The sequence below is a fragment of the Stereum hirsutum genome, assembly GCF_000264905.1.
Source record: "Stereum hirsutum FP-91666 SS1 unplaced genomic scaffold STEHIscaffold_5, whole genome shotgun sequence".
Lineage (NCBI taxonomy): Eukaryota > Fungi > Basidiomycota > Agaricomycetes > Russulales > Stereaceae > Stereum > Stereum hirsutum.
The window spans coordinates 420,638-440,005 of record NW_006763135.1 but is presented as its reverse complement, the minus strand read 5'-3'; the positions used below and the strand labels follow the sequence as shown (position 1 = coordinate 440,005).

The window sequence follows — 19,368 nt, the reverse complement described above, 5'->3', positions numbered from 1 at the left end:
CAGCTTGAATGGAACGACAAGTGGGAGTATATGCATGGAATGAGCCTCGGGCAGATGGGGAAGCACATAATCCAAGCGTCAGCCGTTCACGGCTACAAGGACTGGCATGGTGGTGGTACGGGAATGACAGAACTTGAACCAAATCGTCAAAGCATACAGCCGACGCCACGACAAGGGGTTCCCACAGTCGTTACATCCGCGCCACTGTGGCGAGGGGCGTTGATGACGCAAGCGTGCTTATCGAAGCTTACTGGTCTAAAAAGTTTGGACAACACCGAGGTCCGACGGCCGTCCTAGACTTTGCCATCACCCCTCCCTCCTGACAAAATACTCAACAAATAAACCACAATATATTCCTACAATAATCTAGCTCGCTGGCGTCACTCCGAAAGCTATTTGTTCGGAATATGTCAAAAGCGTCGCTAGACAGCAGCGCTGAGACGAGTAGTGCCGCTACCACGGACGCTGGTGCTGGAACAAAGTCTACGAACGGTTCACTCGCGGCTTTCTCGCTAGCAAATATCTTGAGTGGCGGCAATGAGAATCTGGAGCACCCGGATGTGAACCCAGACATTCCGGCTGAAGGGTGGGATGAGGAACAGGTAGAGAAGGAAACGGTGGCGGGGTATTGCGTTGAGTGTGAAGGTGCGCCTTTCTCTTCGCTTACCCTTACTGCTTCGATTTTGCTGTTAGATAAAAACAACTGACACTTGGTATGTGCTCTGGCTATGTAGACCAGCCTGCCCAGGTCCATTGCGAGTCCTGCGAGGACGATTATTGTGAGGTGTGCTTTGCCGCTCAGCACAGGAAAGGCACGCGGAAACGGCACGCGTCAAAAGCTCTTGATGGCCAGCTCGGTAAGAAGACTAGAATCGCGCAGAATGGGAGCACGGTATCGAACGGTGCTGAAGACAAGGTAAGTCCGTCGCTGAGTGGCCCAGGTTCTCGCTCGCTAGGCTTCCCTCGCCGTTGTGGCCCACTTTAGCTTCAATCCGTAAATGTTGTATTGACGGGGCATGGGTCTCTTTGTCTGTTAGATGGACGTTGAAGAAGAAGAAGCTGACGACGAAGACTTCGTCCCAGACCCAACTCCCGACGCCTCTCTTTCCATTGCCCTCTCCTCCCAGCCCGTCCTTGGCTCCAATCCCGGCGAATGGTTCGTCGAGCGCTGCAAATATATCCCAGTACGCCTTACCCTTGCCGAACGCAAATTCCTCCGCCTGCTCGACGCCGCGCTCCAAGTGTCCGAATACACGGATAAAATCGACACGCTTGGTTTCGGACTCTCGAAGGCCAAGCGTATCGTATACCAAATCCGTGAAATATGTGCTGTGCTCTCAGGGCTGGTGTTGGCGGCGGATTATAAACAGGGGCAAGAGTTGTTCGAAGATCGGGATTTCAAAAGTAATGAGGATTTTTATAGAATGATTTTTGAGTTGGGGAGGAGACATAAGATTATGAACCCGGATAAGATGAGGACAACGTACGGGAAGTTGATTTATATGCTGCAGGTGCGTCGTCTTCTCTTCCCTCGCCTTCCGATTCTTTCAGGATGATGGGCTGCGACTAATTATTGGCGTTTAGGACAGCCAATCGCCCGAAGTGAGGGACATGCTCGAATTTTCATGTGTTGCTCCCATCAAATCCGTACACACCCTCCTCGACTCCCATTCTGCTCTCGACATGCTTCGTGACCCTCTCATCACCATTGCCACCCAAGAAATCAACTCCGAGAAACGTTCCCGCCGCGAGATCCAGAAAGATATCAAAGCGAAGGAGCGTGCCATCGAAACATTGTCTTCGAAATACCAGACGTCCAACCTTACGCAAGAGAGCCTACGACAGGCTTTGTACTCTATTGGAGATAACCACGCGTTCCTGAAAACCAATAGGGACCCATGCGAGAAGATGATCGGATGGTTGAGGCAGTATTTCCATGCGACGCAGGTGAAGGACAAGAAGGGGAGGGATAGTTTGGCTATCAGGAGCGGAAAGGGAGGGGCGAGGTTGAGTCATGATCATGCGAAGCAGTATGCTTACGTGCTGCAGAGCTTGACGCTATGGAGGGAGATTTTACACGGTTCGTAGGCTTCTTTCCTTCCGTCGAACTGAATCTCTTTCGATGCGATGCTGATGGGTCGGTCTGCATAGATATGTTCCATCTTTGGTCCCTCGCGGAGCAAGATCTTTTGTCAGAAACAGTGCAGTACCGTTTGCGCGACACGGGTCAGGGACTGAACCGTGTTCAGGCCGCGCCGAAGACTTCACGTATGATGCATGCTATCCTTCATCGCGCGCAGAAGAGCGTAGGGTCTTGGGTCGGTTCCTCTGTTGTACACATGGGTGACCACAACGTTCCGAACGCACTCATGTTCATTGGTGCGTTCCTTCACCCAAGACTGCCTTGTTCTGATTCTCACGTCCGCATTATCCGTCAAACAGACAAATACTCCCAAATCTACCGAATCCTACTCCCTATCTGTACAACCCTCTCCAAACTGCCCACCATCTACCAAACGCCCTCTCTCCGAACATACATCGATGCCGAATACGGCTCCCTCGAAGGCCTCTACCTCGAGATACTAGGCGACTTTTTCAGGCACGCGTTCGACGGGAGCGGGGCGGACAACTTTTTCGATGCAGGGAGCTGTATCGATGGGAGGTTGACGAGCGCTTGGAATTGGTGTGCGGGGCTGGAGAAGAAGGCGTATTTTCACGTGTTTTTGTTGACTGGTGAGTTTGTGCCGCCTTTTGATTTGATGGACACTTTGATGGTCTTTTTGTTGGTGGTGATGTGGCGCCGCGTGGCGCGGGGATGCGCGGGGATGTGACTCTGGTCTCTTTTGTGATTATTTTGCTGATCATTTATTTTTGTGCAGGTTTTGTTGGGTTCGATGGAGAATGGTGATCGTCTGCGTTAGCGTATGTATTAGACAGTGTCATATTCACTCCTGCATGCACGCATGTGTAGAAAAGCATCTATTTATTCAGTACTTGTCGTCTTGTGGAATCTACGCCTTTATTCTTTTCTGTCCCAGTTGTGCGTCCAATCATCGCCGCGGTGTTAGATAGTTGGAGGCGGATCAAGAAGACGGGGAGCTGTGGTAATTAAAGAGTCCGACCCTAGTATTGATGATGCTGATCATAATCGTTCTTCTACCAGGTTCACAGTGGCGCATCCGAGGACCCGATACGCCTCACCATCCGCCACATCAAAGAGCGCAGTATCAACGCTATTCACCCATCAAGCACTGCAGAGTTAGCCGGGATCAAGGCATCATACAGTCATCCTGCGAGCGGGAATCAGGACACAGTACGCCCTTGCTTATCGTTTTTTTCTTGATAGTTCTGTGTGCTGTGACGGTATGTTTGGTTTGTATGAGATAGTTTTCGACTGGTCCTGTATTCTAATACCAGGTGAGTGTTTAGTGGCTAAAGGAAGATAAATGTGACGGTGCATCATATTAAGCACGGAGGTCGGAGGTCAGTTCTAGTTTCGTTGATGTTGCTCTCCATCGTTTTCTCGACTGACTCATGCATGGCGCCTCCTAGGGCCAGACCCGCTTTGGTCCAATGGACCACATCAGAGAAGGGCGTATCAATGTTTTCCACACATCAGACACCACAGAAGTTCGTCTCGGCGAGGATCAAGTATCATACAAACACCTATCCCTTAGCAAAGCTCAGAATGCAATATACTCACACTCATTTCTATTTGACAGTGCCTTGTGTGGTTTTGTAGCATGCTCGGCGTGCGAAGCACTTGTCGGCCCTGACCTTCTTTCGAGAGCAAACGGATAGCCGTCTTTACAGCCCAACAGAACCAGTGCTCTACTTACACTATAAAAGACTTACCACATGTAAAATTCAAAATACCCATTCTTCTCCTCTCGACTTACAATGTCTTCAGGCTCGAGCATACAGCCGACGGCTCAGGACGTGTCCCTTGAGTGAGTAACTCGAGCAATTTGCATCTCCAAGAACAAAGACTAATTTTCGACCGTGCTGGCGAAGCTGGATAGCAGCATATGCAGAATATTCCGCATCCGCCTTGTGGACGTACGACTATCTTCAAACTCTAACCATGGAGATCGACGCCATCTGGAAGAGGAAACTGACGGGAACGTCGCTTCTGTTTCTCGTCAATCGGTACACCATGATTCTCTCCATTGCTGTCTATCTGTACGAGAACGCACCAGGCTCTGCCTCTGAGACTACGTAAGAATTTATTTCCGTTCGGTATGTCGGTCACCTCTCACTCTGATCCAGCTGCAATTACATGCAACACCTCGAGTACGTGTGTGGCGTAATCTCTGTTCTGTGTACGAGCCGTGCGTGCCATGGACATTTGGTCTTCCCTCAAAGAACTGACATCAGGTTTAGTCCTGTTCACCATGAGGGTATACACCATACACGGCAACAATCGAGTTATCCTCTGGATTTCCGTCACTATCATACTAGCACGGATGGGTTGTGACTTCTGGGTACGTACCGCAACTCAATCTCCCGCATACACAGTGCTTATGGTCCGGATGAGATGTTTAGATCGCATACGTGATGGATACCGAGACACAGACATATTCAGGTGTTCCAGTAGGACTCACTTCGCGATGTGCCCAAGGTATCCGACACACTAGCCCAAGAATATACGACAGGTGAGGTGTGCCCAGTTTGTACATGCTAAGTACTCTGACTCACGATACTTCGTTCATTCCACAGAAGTAAGCTTTTCCAAATTGTACGATGTCTGTCGGAGTATTGATAAATGCTGTCAGTGAGCACTGTACTTGTCGCTCTCGCTTTGGCCTTCGACACTTTCGTCCTCACCTTGACCGCGAGCAAGACTGTGCGGCATGTACAGGAATTGCGACGCTTCAAACGAAACCACACCATTGCTGAACTACTTCTTCGTGACGGTGAGACTACGCATTTCTGAAGATCTTAGAGACCACGCTCACGAAAGATCCCAATGTGAAGGGGTGCTATATTACACGTGCGTATTTGGACGGTACTTCAATGAACGTCGTGACCGACGAAATCAATCCTCTTCTATACTATTACCTCTCAGTCTTGCCTTCGCCTTCACAGTCGCACAAATCAGTCTGAGCCTGGTGAGTTCTATCCTTATCTAATAGTTATATGACATGAACTGACCTGAAGTGGTCCATAAGGTTTCAGATATCTCTGACGTTCGTATCCCCGTCGTCGCCTTGCTCTACGAGAGAAGACTCACAGTGACTACCTTTGCTATATAACAGCCTTCAACCGACGATATTGCGTTTATCGCTTTCAGCTCGATCATAACACCATTCTATAACTAGTATGTCGTGGCCATCAGTCTTGGCTTTTCTTTATTCTTACTGATTCCCATCCCAAAAGTGTCCCGAGCATGCTCATCAGTCGCCTAGTTCTCAACCTCCGAAGCTACGATGAACATTCTGCTCAGGCCAATGGACCCGATCTATCACTTCCTCCTGTAAGATTTACCCTAGTTGAAAATCGTGTGCTTGGGAGCATCGGAGCCCCCGTTGACTACGAACAGTGGGAACCGGGAAGTCGATTTGATGTATCAGATGATACCATAGAGCAGGATGAGAGCCAGGAGCAGGGTGGGACAGTGTCTGAGTGAAGGTCGCTTTTCGAGCGGTCATGATCATCGTGTCGTGGTCTTTCGTGAGCTATCTTTGCTTACTTGGCCCCAACTTCGTCCACAAACAATGACCGGGCGACATAAAATTACAACGTCTTTTTCGCAGTTCAGCTACATCGCGTCGCACTGGCTTACGGGGAAGTACCGATATGTGAGGACAGATGTCAGTTTCTTTCTAAGCTTCGAACAAATTTACAGTGGTATTATTTATGTTCGAGTGACCTTGTGTTCTTCTGCACTCCACAAAGGCAATGACGCTATGTTGTCCTGCCGGAAGGCAAGGAAATCCGATTGACCTTGCTGCTGACGGGTGGCCAATTTCTCGTCTTTGTGTGCTCCGGATCATCTCTCTACCTCATGATTGTTGTACTGTATCTTTCCAGAAGCTGGCATTTGGATCCTCTCGTGCTTCTCCATGTCTCTAGCGCCGTGTTACACCGCTTAGTCGAGCGCTTCATCGAATCAATATACTGTAGTGCACAGGTGATGTAAAGAAGACAGAGGACCGGAAGAAGAGGGAGCCCGCGAGGAGTCCTGGTGAGCAAGAATCGAACTTATCAGAATGGCCGTGGCTCACGGGCGTTTCAGTATCAAGCACAAGTACTACGGCACAGTCGCGACACTGACATCTGTTCGACCTATCAACAGACTTAAGCACCCGATGTTATTCTACGTCTTCGTCATCAAGTAGAAACCCCGTATCATTGGCGTGATAGCTATGTTCGTAGGCTTTTCAGTGGTGCTAACTAATTGCTCTCCGTCTGCTAACACAAACCGGAGAACTTCGGGCAGGGAGAGGGCTTGCTTCAACAAGCACAACTACAAGGTGTTTGGTTGTGAATGGGTGGAAAGCATGCCTCGGCCGAGCCAGGGTTTCCTCCCTGCTCGTTGAGCCATCTCCATGGAAAACCTCGGGAGATGCCGATGCACGCTTTGAGCTACAACCACGTGCGGGTGAAACGAACTCAAAGGAGAACACGAGACACCCACACGTGAATGCGCTACAGCATGAAGGGAGGCGGGCGGGCTGAAAAAAACAACTGGGCGAGACAGCCCTTGGTCTCTCCTTGAGCGTGAAGATGGTGGGAGAGGAAAGGCTTGAAGTTTTCCTCGCCACTCGCGCTCGCTCTGTTCGCGCTCACGGCGTTTGCCGTCACTCCGACGAACCCGCTTACTTAGCTCACGTAAGAGCTATTTGCCTCGTTCCTCGGCATTGCTCTTACACCCACAAAATACCGAGGCTGCAACTAATTGTTGATGGTCTCAGCCCGATGCTTCCGACTGCCATGTTTTCAGACTCGAGCACTCAGCTCACTGCTCAAGTTGTGTCTCTTGAGTAAATTTCAAGCACCGGATAAGTATGAGAACAAACACTGATCAGGTTCTCAGGTTCTGCGCTGAAGCTGAAGTTCGATGTATATGTTCTATTCCGCAGCAGCCTTGTGGGTGTATGACTACTTACCTTTAAACCCTGTGTATCCAGATCGGAGCCATTTGGAGAAGAGAATTGACCGGAGCATCGCTTCTGTTCCTCCTAAATCGATACACAATGTTGGTCTCCATCTCCGTTGATATCTATACGCAAACCCCTGGGTTTGCGGTTACTAGGTGAGAATGAGCGTCTCTGAGTACACTGCAGGTACGCTGACCTTTAGCGTTCGACACCTTTGTCCTTATATTGACCGCTATGAAGACCATGCGCCATGTACGGGAAATGCGACGCTTGGTAGGAAGTCACACTATTACTGAAACGTTGCTCCGTGACGGTAAGACCAGTCATTTACATCCCTCTGAAGACTCCACTCACAAATTATTTAAACGCCGACTCAGGGTGCTGTACCACACGTGCGTATAAGAGCTGTGTATCAATGAAATCCGTAGCTAATGATACACCTGATTTCCTCTCATATCATCTCCCAGTCTTGCTTTCGCTATAACGGTGCTCAAATCGTCCTAAGCCTGGTGAATTCGTTCACTCCATCAGTGCAATGCGGAGTTTTCGCCACTATCCGATTCTACGGAACCCGAAACCGCAGCATCATCTAAAGGCAGTCTTCTCCATCCTCTAGATGCATAATGCAGACTTGTTTAAGCCTCTCAAGTTTAGTTTTAGCGCTGCATAAAGAGACGTCCATGTATTCTCTTCAGAAACGGCCCTGAAATATACATTGAAACCCAGCGGCCGTCCAACATCGCCTTCCCAGTGTTTCTCGAATGAGCCTCTGACGATATTGTTTTTCGCGGATGTCAGCCTTCAGCTAATAACGGCGACTTGCTGACTCTCACCCCGATCGTCACAGCGTTCTTTAATTAGTATGTACTGACCATCCGTTGTTTCGCAGTGCTGATTATCCTTTATCGCACCAGTATACCGAACATACTCATAAATCGGCTCGTCCTCAACCTCTGACAGTACGATGAAGCTTCCACATTTTACAATGGAGCTGAGCCGTCGCTTCTTCCAATAAGATTCGCTCAAGTTCAAGGCCGTATCCTAGGGAGCATCGGGGCTCCAGTTAACAACGAACAGTGGTACCTAGTGACTCGTTTTGACGAAACAGATGAGGTGACGGAAGAAAACGAGACTACTCACGTGGACCTTGAGTAGAAATCACTTCCAATAATGATGTTTTATGCACCGTAATATTTGGTGAGTAACGTTGATCTCTTCGACTCGGCCTCGTTGATGCTTGGATTACTGTAAGTGGCAATATCTGCAGACATACTCTCCAGGGGTATCCTTTTCGGCGCTAGTATACTTATAATAAATTCTCCTCTAAAGTCATGATCGTCATTGTTCCCGTCAGCCTTGATCCTCGTCATGATCCCAGCCAAGCGTCTTCACACAGCTTCACACCTCGCGCTGAGATTAGGTTCGGATAAGTATTCCACAGAGCTTCTATGTCATTTCTTTGTCGCCTACTATCTCGCTTGGTGGTACATGCTATACATGATTCGGAGACGGTGGGCGACCGATAGAAGAGTGGTTAGAGTTGGGTCAGAGGCTATGCCTAGGGTGAAACCTGGTAAGCGTGCGCTTTGGATATCGGATTGGCGCCTAATAGAAAACTCCAGCGCTTTTGCACAGATAGTGGTATTCACACTCGTCGCCGTAGGTATTACAGGGTGCACTGCTTGTCGCCTATCCAGCAGTGCAACCCCCTGTCAACGGTGTATATACAATCGCATGTCTGTTCAACGTTCAGTACGACGACTCTTCTCTTTTCTTTTTTCACCCTTCATGCAGTCTTCAGATCCGAACGCGCAGCTTACCGCTTATCCCGAGCTTATGGAGTACGTTTTCTGAGGTACTCTCAAAAACGAAGGCTAATCGTGACTACCGTCAAAGATGGATTGAAAGATGCACCTTTTATTCTGCCTCAGCCCTATGGTTCTATGAGTATCTACAAACTCTTCCCATGGAGATCGAAAATATCTGGAAGAGGAGAATATCGACCCCATCTATTTTATTTCTTATCAACCGATACATGGCGTCCATTTCCGTCGTCGTTAGTATATGCGGTGAAATCGGTGGACCTGCCGCAATCGCCAGGTATGACACGATGGATCCTTGTTTCATCCACTCGCTTGCTAACCTTTCTTTTAGTTATAACGATTTGCTTCACGTGCAGCGTGTATGTGGCATAATCACCGGGCTATCTACGAGCTGTTCGTATTACCTGCTCTCCCACGCCTTACCCTCTTGACAGTTCCATCTGTCTGCCAATACAGTGCTTTTCACCATAAGAGTCTATGTTATTAATGGCAAAAGGCGATCCATCCTCTTGTTCGCTGGAATCTTGATAGTGGCGCGCGTTGGCTGCTATATCTGGGTAGGTCTTTTTATCATTCAACTCTGTCATCACAAAGGCGCTGATCATGGCAAACGTTGTAGTTAGCGTGTGTGATTTATGCTGCAGAAGTGCAAGCAGTTCCACTGTCGATGCGTCCGCTCTGTCCTGCCGACCTTTGGCGCCCATGTTTATCAGTGTCGACTGCGATCAACTCCCTTGCTCTGGCATTTGACACTTTTGTTCTTGTCTTGACTTTGAAAAAGGTGGTCCGCCAGGTTCAAGAGATGCGCCTCTTTGCGCAGAGCACGAGTATCGCTGAAATAATTCTTCGAGATGGTAAGTCAAATTTCGTTCATTGGAACTCTTGTACTACGCTCATTGGTCCTATCGATATCAAGGGATTTTATATTACGCGTGCGTCACAAGGGTTGGTATCGAAGAAGAGCTCAACTGAGGGAGTATTCCTTTAGTCTTACTTTAGTTATCACTGCGATAGCACTCGCGAGCGACCAAGTAAGTTCTACTGGCCCTATCGAGATTTCTTTCTGCTCTCTGCTGACTACTATGTCTTAGGTTTCCCAAATTGAAACTGTGGGTATTATCAACGGTACGAGGGCTGAGTTAGGGCTGCAGATACTGATTTATCTTTCTGCACGAATTTCAGCCTCCAGGCAGCAACGTCGGACTCAACAGCTTGATCGTCGTAGTCGCTGCGTTTTCTGCCTAGTATGTTCTCGTCCATAAAACACAGTCTCTCATCTAGCTAATGACGCTACACTTATGCCAGCATACCGAACATACTCATCAATCGCCTCGTCCTCAACCTCAAAAACTACGACAAATCTTCCGCCCGCACCGATGCAGCCGAAATGTCACTTCCCCCTTTGAACTTTGCTCCGGTGGAAGATCGTATCTTGGGGAGTATCGGCGCCCCGATAGACTACAATCAATGGTCCCCGGAACGATTCGACGAAGCAGAAGAAACCAGGCAGCAAAATACTGGGCAGTGGGGACGTGCTAGTAACTTCGAATCGAATGTCGAGTGAACTGAAGCTGTCTCTGCTGAGTCCAGCCGTTCGTTCGTCGCTCTATCTCGTAAGCTTTTAACATTCATTCCAAACTTTTTTGATTGAAGGGCTTACGTCTCTTCTGCAGATCAGAGGTGGTGTCGTATCATCATCCTCCCGGTGTAGATGCAGGCTGGCTGTCAAGAGATGATTGTCGATAGGCAGCCTAAGCACCGATGCAGCGTCCTTGACTACTTATGGGTAGCAGGCATCCAGGACACTTCACTGTCCTCTAGTGAATGACAAGAGGGCGGGTGAAGACATGGCTCTTGCAAAAGTATATCCCACGGAGTCGTGAGGTTGGGATGACTTTAGATACAGGCCCGGGATATTTCGTGTGGCCCATCTCGGTGCAACTTCAATTGAATACTTATACGCGTTAATTGCGTCAAACAATCTAACTTGATATGACTTATTCTCGTTCCGAGTCTGAGCCAGACTATTCTGCAAAAGCGATCCTGTCTGGTCAGATGTCGCTTTGGATAAGGCCTGCTAGAAGAGCGGAAGAAGATGGATGAAGACGGCGAAACTCGGAAAATACGGGTGGCCGCCACACTGCCGTCAATCTGCCGCGCCCCGCATCCCCACGCGAGAAAAACGCGAGAATTATTTCGTTTCATTTCTCAAGCCAGTCTCAGTCGTCATCGTCACTGACGGCGTTGCCGGCTTCTCTACAAATACCTTATAACTACCCACGACACCGGGTGGACGATGCCCTCACTACACCAACCGTCATAACTTTGCCATCATATTCTTTTCGAGTCTCGGCAACAATAGCGGTCATCATACCTTGTACTAGAGGCGCACTGGGCAGAGCCTTGGAGCATGTCTTTCTCGTTCGAATGGCCTCGATTCTCGGAACAATTTCATGCGGAAGCGATAGAGATGCTCAATTCGGCGTTGAATAAGGGTTCGAAGCCGCCGGTCATTGCAGACAAGATTGAGGTGGTTGAGCTTGAGATGGGGACGCAGGTGCGTTCTACTCTGTAATACCTATTTTGAGTTCTTGATGCCCGCCTCTGACCCAGCAACACCTATGCGGAGGTTCTGAGCGGATGCTGACTATCTGTTTGTTTTGCCTGATGCTTAGCCACCCGAACTCGAAATTCGTGATATCGGAGACTTGACGATGGATCAGTTCAGAGGCATCTTCAGATTGACCTATGCTGGGGATGCGCACTTGGTTTTAAGGACGAAGGTCCAGGTACGTGCTGTCCAATACTGAACTCAGATGTTCGCGGTATCGTGCTGGACTGTGCCTTTTCGACGAAGGATACGACAGGGCATTAACGTCTTCAGCTACAATACACCCTCTCGCCACAATACTTGCACCCAACGCCCCGATGTATTGATTTTATAATGCTACCCCTTTGCCCAGGCAAATCCCCTCAACCACAAGCAAGACGACATCCATCTCATGTCCGGTACCCGCGGCATGCTCGCCGCAAAACAACCTCTCGTTGTCCCCATGCTTCTACGCCTCTCTCACTTCCGCCTAAACTCCTACGTCGTCCTCGTCGTCTCAAAACAGAAGGGTATCACCCTCGTCTTCAAGACCGACCCGCTCCAGAACGTCGATATCAACTCCACATTCGATTCTATCGCCGTCATCCAGAAGTTCATACAAAGGGAGATAGAAGGGCAGTTAAGGCAGATGTTCAGGGAGGATCTGCCGGGAATTATCCATCGATTGAGCCAGCAGTGGGTTAAGGCGAAGGTAGAGGCACCATATTTGAACAGAGAGAGGGAAAGGGCGATGGCGAGTAGGGCGGGACAGGGACAGGGACAGGCGAGGACGACGATGTCGTCGCCGTTGAAGCGGGAGCATAGGTTGGACCCGATGTCGATGTCTGTGCCCGACTTGCGCTACGCTTCGCCCAGACTACCTCCACTTGGTATGCAGCAACCGGGCCTTCCATATCCCACACCATATAACCGCGCCCATTCGTCTTCTGGGATTTCTGTGTCGAGCACTGGTAGACGTTCCGCTGCGACAAGCCCTTCACAACCCATACCTCCTGCACCCGACCCGCCAGATTCCACTTTCCCTGATATCGAGAACTTTGACCCAACGTATGGCCTGCGTCCGGAAGGACTTCCCACCAAGAGCGTATTCGGCAGCTTCGGGCGTCTATTCAGCAACAATAAAGGTCTTGCAGATCTGGCAGAGGAGCCGAGTGATGAGGATTACGAAGAGGCAGGCTCGTTCGACATGGTTGAGTGGGAGGACACTGTACCCGAACCTTCAGTCATGGAAGATGAACTTCAACACCACGCCCCTGAAGATACGACGGAGTACGAGACAATACCAGCCGTGGGTGGAGGCACGATCACTCGACCTCGAATACTACACTCGCAGTCACACGTACCGAGACCAGTTGGGATGATGTCACGACAATCCTCAATTTCACCGTCTTCAATGATCCCCCCTTCGCCTTCGCGACTCACTCAGGCAGCACTCGAAGGTCTGCCCCAACTTGGTGCGGACCGATTTTCCCAATTGTCGTCGCCCGGGATGTCGCTGTCACAGCTTACGCCAGTTGCACCGACTAAACCGCTTGCAAGACGCGCGTTGTCTGCCACGATACCATCTGTGAACCCTTACTTCCCCACCATGACACCATCACCACTCAGTTCAAGACCTCTCTCCCCACCGACGCCACCTCTCTATCGCTCCCCACAGCAACGACCTGTCTCTCCGGACAGTCTGCAGACTCACCCTTCGCGTTCGAGCCATTCTCTCTCTACGCCACCCTCGATCGATCTCTCGCATACACATGCGTCGTCGTTCCATCCGCCCCGCGATAGACGGACGCCACAAGCTCTTTATCCAACACTGTCTCGCGCTCCTCACCATTCAACTCAATCTGTACCTCACCCATCATCATCTTCACCTGCTCAACATCTACCTCAACCTGGATATCAATCTCAATCTCAACCCCAGCACCTTGCGCAACCTCAATACATTCAACCACCCTCCACCCCCACACACAAACGAACCTTCTCCCATTCCTCATCCACCTCTCCTTCCCATTCCCGCGACTACGACCCGTTCAGTTCCTTCCCCTCCGATGTTCTATCCACCTCTCCCTCTTCCCAACAATCTTACCTCCACCCTTACCCACACGATCCCTTCGCTCCCTCATCTTCGTCGCCAAAGATAGTCCTCCGCCCACAATTGAACAATTCGATCTCGCAATTGTCGACTCTCTCACATTCCAACCATACGCTCTCGCCGTATACGAGAGCGCTTGAACACTTCACCGTCAGGAGTGGGCCGCCCACCGGCGCACTGGGACTCGCTGGAATGGGCAGGACGGGTAGTAGCACGGTTAGGGGCGTTGGGTTAGGGATGGGTATGGGTATCGGCCTGGGTGTGAATGGGGCGGGATTGGGAATGAACAGCCCGGCGAGTGCGAGTCAGGTTCCGGTGCGAGCGAGGCGGAAGAGGACGCACAGGCTTGGGGGGTCGAAGAAGGGCAAAGAAAAGGCCAAGGTTAACACGCCGGATTCTGTCTTCGACGACGAAGAGCTCGCTGAGGACGGAGAGGTGGACGATTTAGACGACGGGTTTGCGAGGTATAGGTCTGGACTTGGAAGGGACGGGCTGAGAGGTCCAGGGCCGAGTTCGCCACCGCCACCGAGCGAGTTCGATGTGGGAGATATGGACAAGTATTTCTTTCGGGCGAGGGATGTTGGGGATGGAGGTGTAGACGGAGACGAGAGGGAGAGTGGGCCACCAGAGATGCATAGGTCGCATGTGAGGAGGAGGAAGGGGTTCGGGGTGCGATAATCATGGTGAGCGGTATAGAGGAGTCGTGCGGACAGGTTATCTTCGTATTTCGTTTTGCGCAGCTTGGCGTATTGTGGTGTGACTTTTTTTCGGCTTATTTGTTATATGATATGATTTAACGATACATACGTTCACCCTTTGGTTACATCGGCCATTCCTCTTTTTGATTTTTCCAGGCTGCGTCGAGAGCGTTCTCCGGTTTCACTTTCGCATCCGTTCTCGTATCTTCTGCATTTGCGCCCGCATGTCCCCTCGAACATCACTCTCATTGTCATCTTTCGTTTATTCATGTCTCACTTCCTGTCACTCGTCCAACCTTCTGTATGTATTTCCCCGTGTTGTTGGATACTTAGATGGAACACATACATACCGCGCAGCTAGATAGATATATATTCATCTATACACTACGCCTAGCACACTTTGCACTCGAAGTCCCGCTGCCTAATCCTCCGATGACAGTCACTGAGTGCCAAAGGGTGCCCCAAGCCCACCCATAGCACTAGGATCTGCTCCAAAAGGATTCAGTGGTAGACCGGGAAGAGGGCCAGGCAGCAGCGGCGGCGAGGGATCAAACGCCTAGCGAGTGGACAGAAGATGAGTTATCGAAACCGAAACCGCTGAAGAGGGAAGCACCAAAAGATGGGGAACGTACATCGACATGCGTACTCGGCAATCGACTCGTATTCAACCTCGCACTCGGGACAGCCCTCAACTGCCTAAAATCATTCCCACCATACGTCTTCGTTAAACCTGTCACCGCCGGACTCCTCAACAACGCCGTCGGCGGCGAAATCATTACCAGCCCAAGCATATTTTGACTGTATTGTGGCGGGGTGGTTCGTTTAGGTGGCGGCGTCGAAGGAATGGGGAAGGTCGAGCGGATGACGGTATCGAGGGCATGAAGGGAAATGTGCACGTTAGGGGAGGATGACCCTGAGAGGATGTGGAGTGGTTGGATGGGTGGGTCGTCGGGGGTGATCGAAGCATTGAGGCTTTGACGCATATTGTCAAGGGCTTCGGCGTGTGTGGGTGTGAGGAGGACGGCTTCGAGGGAAGTGAAGAGACGGGTGAGGGTGTCGCTCGATATTTTGGAGAGGGTGGTGAGTTGGGGGAGACCGGCGTGCGATTGTTGAACTAGCCATTGGAGGATGGACAACACGATTTCTGCTTCGCCTTCGGTAAGAGTCGAGTCATCCGTGGAATCGGGGACGGGTGTGGAGAGTGTGATAAGAGCATCACAAAGCTCGAAGCAGAGCCTGTCAGGATTGATGGTCCGTATGGGCGTGACCTGAAGGGCTTGCAGTGCGTATGACAAGGAGGACGCGAGCGGAACAGCTACTTCGTCGTCTTCTGTGGCAGGATATTGCACCGCACGTAGAAACGTCAACGCCAGAGCAAAAGACAATCCTGGATCCAAATTCGCAGGGTCCAAGATAATGGCCTCGCCAACGCTGAACAGCAACGGCGAGAACGAACGACTAGCCAGAAGGGTGTTGAGAATGACGGTCATCGAGCCGGCAGTTTCGGGGCTCCCGCCACCTATGAACGCAGCTAATATCTGCGCCAGCGTCGTCGCCCCTGAAGGCCCCGCCATCAAGTCCGACAACAGCCGCAAAGAGAACGAGACTTGGTACTCCCTCAGCGTCCTCAAATCGTCATCAGACGTCGCGCTTCCCAGATTCCGTACGGCGAGTTTCAACATCTTGATCTCTTCTCCAATCAACCATTCCGCGACGCCTACCACGCCCTCGTCCAGGTCTGCCAACCTCCTCACCAAATGCGCCCTATTTTCCGGGTCCAGCATCCGGAAGAACGAAGTCAAGTCGTTCAAAACGCGGGGAACGACCTGCTTGATCCAAACCGCGATCGCCTCCTCTTCTTGTATGTCTCTCATCTCCATATCGCGCTGCGGCATAGGTAGCAGGTGGTCGATGAGGCTGAAAACATGGAGAAGATGGTACGCCGGATCCCGGTCTCCAGGCTTCGCTCCGTGTAGGAGTAGTGTTCGCAGGACGACCTCCGCGTCTCTTGGCGAACCGGCCGCAACACGAAGGACGTCGATACATGCCTGTCTCGCGCTCTGAGCCGCAGAACATGCATCACTGCCTTGCGCATAGATCATATCCGCAGCATCCGTCGACCCGAACAGATCAGCAAGCCCACCCGTAAGTGTTCGAAGCTGACGCCCCGGTAATGGGTACACGGGCACTAGTCGTTGAATTACGCGTAAGGCTTCGTCTGCGGCGGAGAATAAGTCGGCTACGAAGGCTTGGGATAGGCGGCGTGGAGTTTGCAGTGTGAAGAGGCCGGAGAGGTCCTGAGATATGGAACTGAGGGTGTCGACGAGATGCATCCCGAGGCCATGGCCTTGCCTTTCCCAGAGAGCGTTCAAAGCGGTCCACTCTCCTTCCTCGCCCTGTGATAACTTCCGCGCGACGATTGCGAGTGCCACGCGTAGGGTACGAACCGACTGTGCATCCACGGGACTCTGGAGTGGAAGGAGAAGCTCGTCCATCGCGCCTGGAAGACCTCGATCGGTCAGGCTTGCGAGTGCGTAAAGCATCTGACGTTCCTCTTCGTCGATGACGGAGAGATCTGGATGGAGGTCCAGGAGACAGTTGGTCAGGTTCTGCGAAAGCAATGCCGAGGGTGAACGAGCAACATCGAGAAGAATACGCTCGGCATGGAGCGCAGAACGCGTAGGTTCGTCCCTCGGGTCCATCATTACCTCTAATCGGGACACCATTTGCGGTAGAAGCATAAGATGGTTTACGATCTGTCGAACATGTCAGCATCTGAAGACTAAGCGTCAGAACGTCACTTACCTCGCGGTAGCCCTTGACGCCTTGCCACGTTCTAAGGATACTGAGAACCCTTTCTCTACATTCCCAATGCGGCAAGCTGTCGGCCCATGCATACACCGCAACGACGGAAGAAACGCCGACGAAGGCTCTCATGAACGAGATGAATTCGTCATGCGAAACCGAAGGTTGAATTTTGAACGTGTCCGTCTCGACCAACAATGCCGGCGGAGACGCGGTGGACCCTCTAATGACCGGATTCTCTGTCAATCTAGTGACGACCTCCGTATGAAGTACGAATGCCTGCAGGACCGTGCCAAAGGATGCTTCCTTAGAGCTGGCGACGTGGAGGAAGGAGGATGCAGAGGCGAAATCGCCTTGCGTATTCCATAGGGAGTCTACGAGGATGTCCCAGCCCTGTAAACGGTCGACAAGTTGTTTGGCGATAGCCTTGGTGGCTGAGGGAGCGCTGGGGGCTTGATAGATCGCGGTGAGCTGCTCGATCAATTCCATCGATTTGAGATGACGGGCAATGTCGGGGTTGGAGGATGCGGCGAGCAGACGGGTCAGGGTATCCTCGTCCATTGTTTTCGAGTCGAAAATTGCGCGAAGGTCAAGTCGGTCCTAAGAATGCCTGTAAGCTGGGTCTTGCGAAGTCAGCATAATGAGACTTACAAGTAAGACTCGCGCCAGTTCGGGGTTCTGGGATGCTGAATTGGAGAGAAGACGCGCCATGAAGTACGCCTGGTCGCTGTCCTGGCAGGAGGTCAGACTCGAGGCTATTACTGCATAATACATGGCACAAACCTTTGGACCCACAGCGTCCGCTACCCGGTCGGCGAACCGCTGCAGCATTTCATAAGATGCGTCGTCGGCCACAGGCGTGCTTGTCAATTCGCAAGCCCTTTCCAAATCAAAGTCCATGACATCCTCGTCGAGGTCCGCATACAGGTATGGGAACTCGGGAAGGTCCCAATGTTCGTTCGAGGGCTTGATACAAAACATAAGAGGGACGACGAGCGCCAACGGCGGTGCATCCGGGATCAAATCGAGAAGTCGTCTGGCTAACTGCGTCGGATCCTCTGAATTCGCTGGATCTATCGCAGGTGCAAGCGGGGTAGGCTCGATGGTGGGCAGCGAAGACGGTGTATAGGAAGGTGGAGATTCTTCCGGTGGGGCGTCGGAGACGATGTTGCCGTAGATAGCCATAGACACTTTGGTGAATGCGCCTTTGACTATCATCAGACGGGTCGCATACTACAGTAAAATTGAAAACAGTATGTACCATGGTCTAAACTTCGAGGAGTTGGAGATGATGTACCTCGTCTCCCATTTCGATTGTGAAGTCGACATAACCACCTGGGTAGGCCATCGTGGAGGGAATTAAAGCGTTGGATGCTTTCTGTTTCTGTTTGGGATCCGTTGAAACAGTAGGGTGGGCATTGAAAAATACGTCGAGGAAAAATGCTTCAGGCTCAGTTTCCCTACCAGCAAAAATATTAGTGAAAGTTTCATAGCCTGAGTTGTTGTGTTCACGACTGCATTCGCGCACACATCGGGCTCAAATCAAGAGCCAAAGTACACATTGGTTTTCGAGAACGACTCTCGATCTCTTTCATTGAACAACGCAAGTGACGTGTGCCCGGCCATATTCCAGGTCCGTGGTGAACGCATATGTGCGTGCTTTTGTGAAAGCACACAACTGTCTTACCACGCACTTATTGCTCATATAATCTTCGGTGCCGCTTACTCACTTCGAATGAGCATGGTCCTGCTTGGTACAGCCCACGAGGATGTGGTCTACGACCGGCCGGTGACCACTGGGTGGCACCATTCCCAGAGGGCACAAAAGCCCCGTCTCAAGACATGACTAGGCGCCGCAGTCCATTGTCAAACAAAGTGGGCAGACTTACGATGTGACCTCGGGCTGCTTAGCAAAAGGCTGCGCGCCCTTTGGGAATATCCTAACAGAGCGGACTTGAACAGGGGATGAGAAGCGGATTGCGGCCAACTGCGAAGAACCAGATGGTTCAAGAGTGCACCACTGCAACAGCGTCATAATGAGCCAGTATATATGTTGATAAGAGCCAGCTCAAGCAAGAGACCAGATATCACGACGAGCAAAATTGTGGCGACGTCGCGGTCGATGACGAAGAGCAAGACGCGCTCGTTGAACGCGGACGCGCCAAGAACCCACGTATGCACTTTCCGTAAAAGGAAATTTCATTGGGGCGGCGCAGCCAGCGGATTTCTGTGCTCGCCG

General features: G+C 51.1%; 5 protein-coding genes across 5 annotated transcripts; 3 read left to right on the top strand and 2 right to left on the bottom strand.

Annotated features, from left to right (window-relative positions):
• Positions 1 to 302: 302 nt before the first annotated feature.
• On the top strand, positions 303 to 3,016 carry STEHIDRAFT_94663 (uncharacterized protein). Its single transcript, XM_007302531.1, has 7 exons — positions 303 to 645; positions 735 to 916; positions 1,038 to 1,511; positions 1,585 to 2,080; positions 2,152 to 2,379; positions 2,443 to 2,733; positions 2,880 to 3,016. The coding sequence occupies exons 1-7, from the start codon at positions 408 to 410 to the stop codon at positions 2,906 to 2,908; spliced, it is 1,938 nt and encodes a 645-aa protein (XP_007302593.1). The 5' UTR covers positions 303 to 407; the 3' UTR covers positions 2,909 to 3,016.
• An 884-nt stretch (positions 3,017 to 3,900) lies between these two features.
• STEHIDRAFT_155209 (uncharacterized protein) lies at positions 3,901 to 5,629 on the top strand (the record flags this gene model as incomplete). The annotated part of the gene is made up of 7 exons (XM_007302530.1): positions 3,901 to 3,950; positions 4,015 to 4,218; positions 4,270 to 4,293; positions 5,069 to 5,111; positions 5,172 to 5,189; positions 5,259 to 5,320; positions 5,380 to 5,629. The coding sequence occupies 7 exons, from the start codon at positions 3,901 to 3,903 to the stop codon at positions 5,627 to 5,629; spliced, it is 651 nt and encodes a 216-aa protein (XP_007302592.1).
• A 3,628-nt stretch (positions 5,630 to 9,257) lies between these two features.
• Positions 9,258 to 9,780, bottom strand: STEHIDRAFT_120113 (uncharacterized protein). Its single transcript, XM_007302529.1, has 3 exons — positions 9,546 to 9,780; positions 9,383 to 9,483; positions 9,258 to 9,319 (listed from the first exon to the last, which is right to left on the bottom strand). The coding sequence occupies exons 1-2, from the start codon at positions 9,628 to 9,630 to the stop codon at positions 9,410 to 9,412; spliced, it is 159 nt and encodes a 52-aa protein (XP_007302591.1). The 5' UTR covers positions 9,631 to 9,780; the 3' UTR covers positions 9,258 to 9,319; positions 9,383 to 9,409.
• A 1,556-nt stretch (positions 9,781 to 11,336) lies between these two features.
• Positions 11,337 to 12,252, top strand: STEHIDRAFT_32175 (uncharacterized protein; the record flags this gene model as incomplete). The annotated part of the gene is made up of 3 exons (XM_007302210.1): positions 11,337 to 11,483; positions 11,602 to 11,715; positions 11,890 to 12,252. Coding segments are annotated over 3 exons (624 nt in total), but the record flags the coding sequence as incomplete, so codon positions are not given.
• Positions 12,253 to 14,763: 2,511 nt separating this feature from the next.
• STEHIDRAFT_167270 (uncharacterized protein) lies at positions 14,764 to 19,227 on the bottom strand (the record flags this gene model as incomplete). The annotated part of the gene is made up of 7 exons (XM_007302528.1): positions 19,019 to 19,227; positions 18,427 to 18,589; positions 17,913 to 18,362; positions 17,781 to 17,861; positions 17,130 to 17,729; positions 14,957 to 17,080; positions 14,764 to 14,880 (listed from the first exon to the last, which is right to left on the bottom strand). Exons 1-7 carry the CDS (start codon positions 19,162 to 19,164, stop codon positions 14,764 to 14,766), a joined length of 3,681 nt encoding a protein of 1,226 aa, XP_007302590.1. The 5' UTR covers positions 19,165 to 19,227.
• Between the last annotated feature and the right edge of the window lie 141 nt (positions 19,228 to 19,368).

Bases quoted from the DNA above. Each gene is read 5' to 3' on its own strand.
- STEHIDRAFT_94663 (XM_007302531.1), top strand. From the start codon at position 408: ATGTCAAAAGCGTCGCTAGACAGCAGCGCTGAGACGAGTAGTGCCGCT. The intron at 2,380-2,442 runs GTGCGTTCCTTC...TCCGTCAAACAG, and splicing joins GAACGCACTCATGTTCATTG to ACAAATACTCCCAAATCTAC. The intron at 2,734-2,879 runs GTGAGTTTGTGC...ATTTTTGTGCAG, and splicing joins TCACGTGTTTTTGTTGACTG to GTTTTGTTGGGTTCGATGGA.
- STEHIDRAFT_120113 (XM_007302529.1), bottom strand. From the start codon at position 9,630: ATGGGCGCCAAAGGTCGGCAGGACAGAGCGGACGCATCGACAGTGGAA. The intron at 9,484-9,545 runs CTACAACGTTTG...AAAAAGACCTAC, and splicing joins GCATAAATCACACACGCTAA to CCAGATATAGCAGCCAACGC.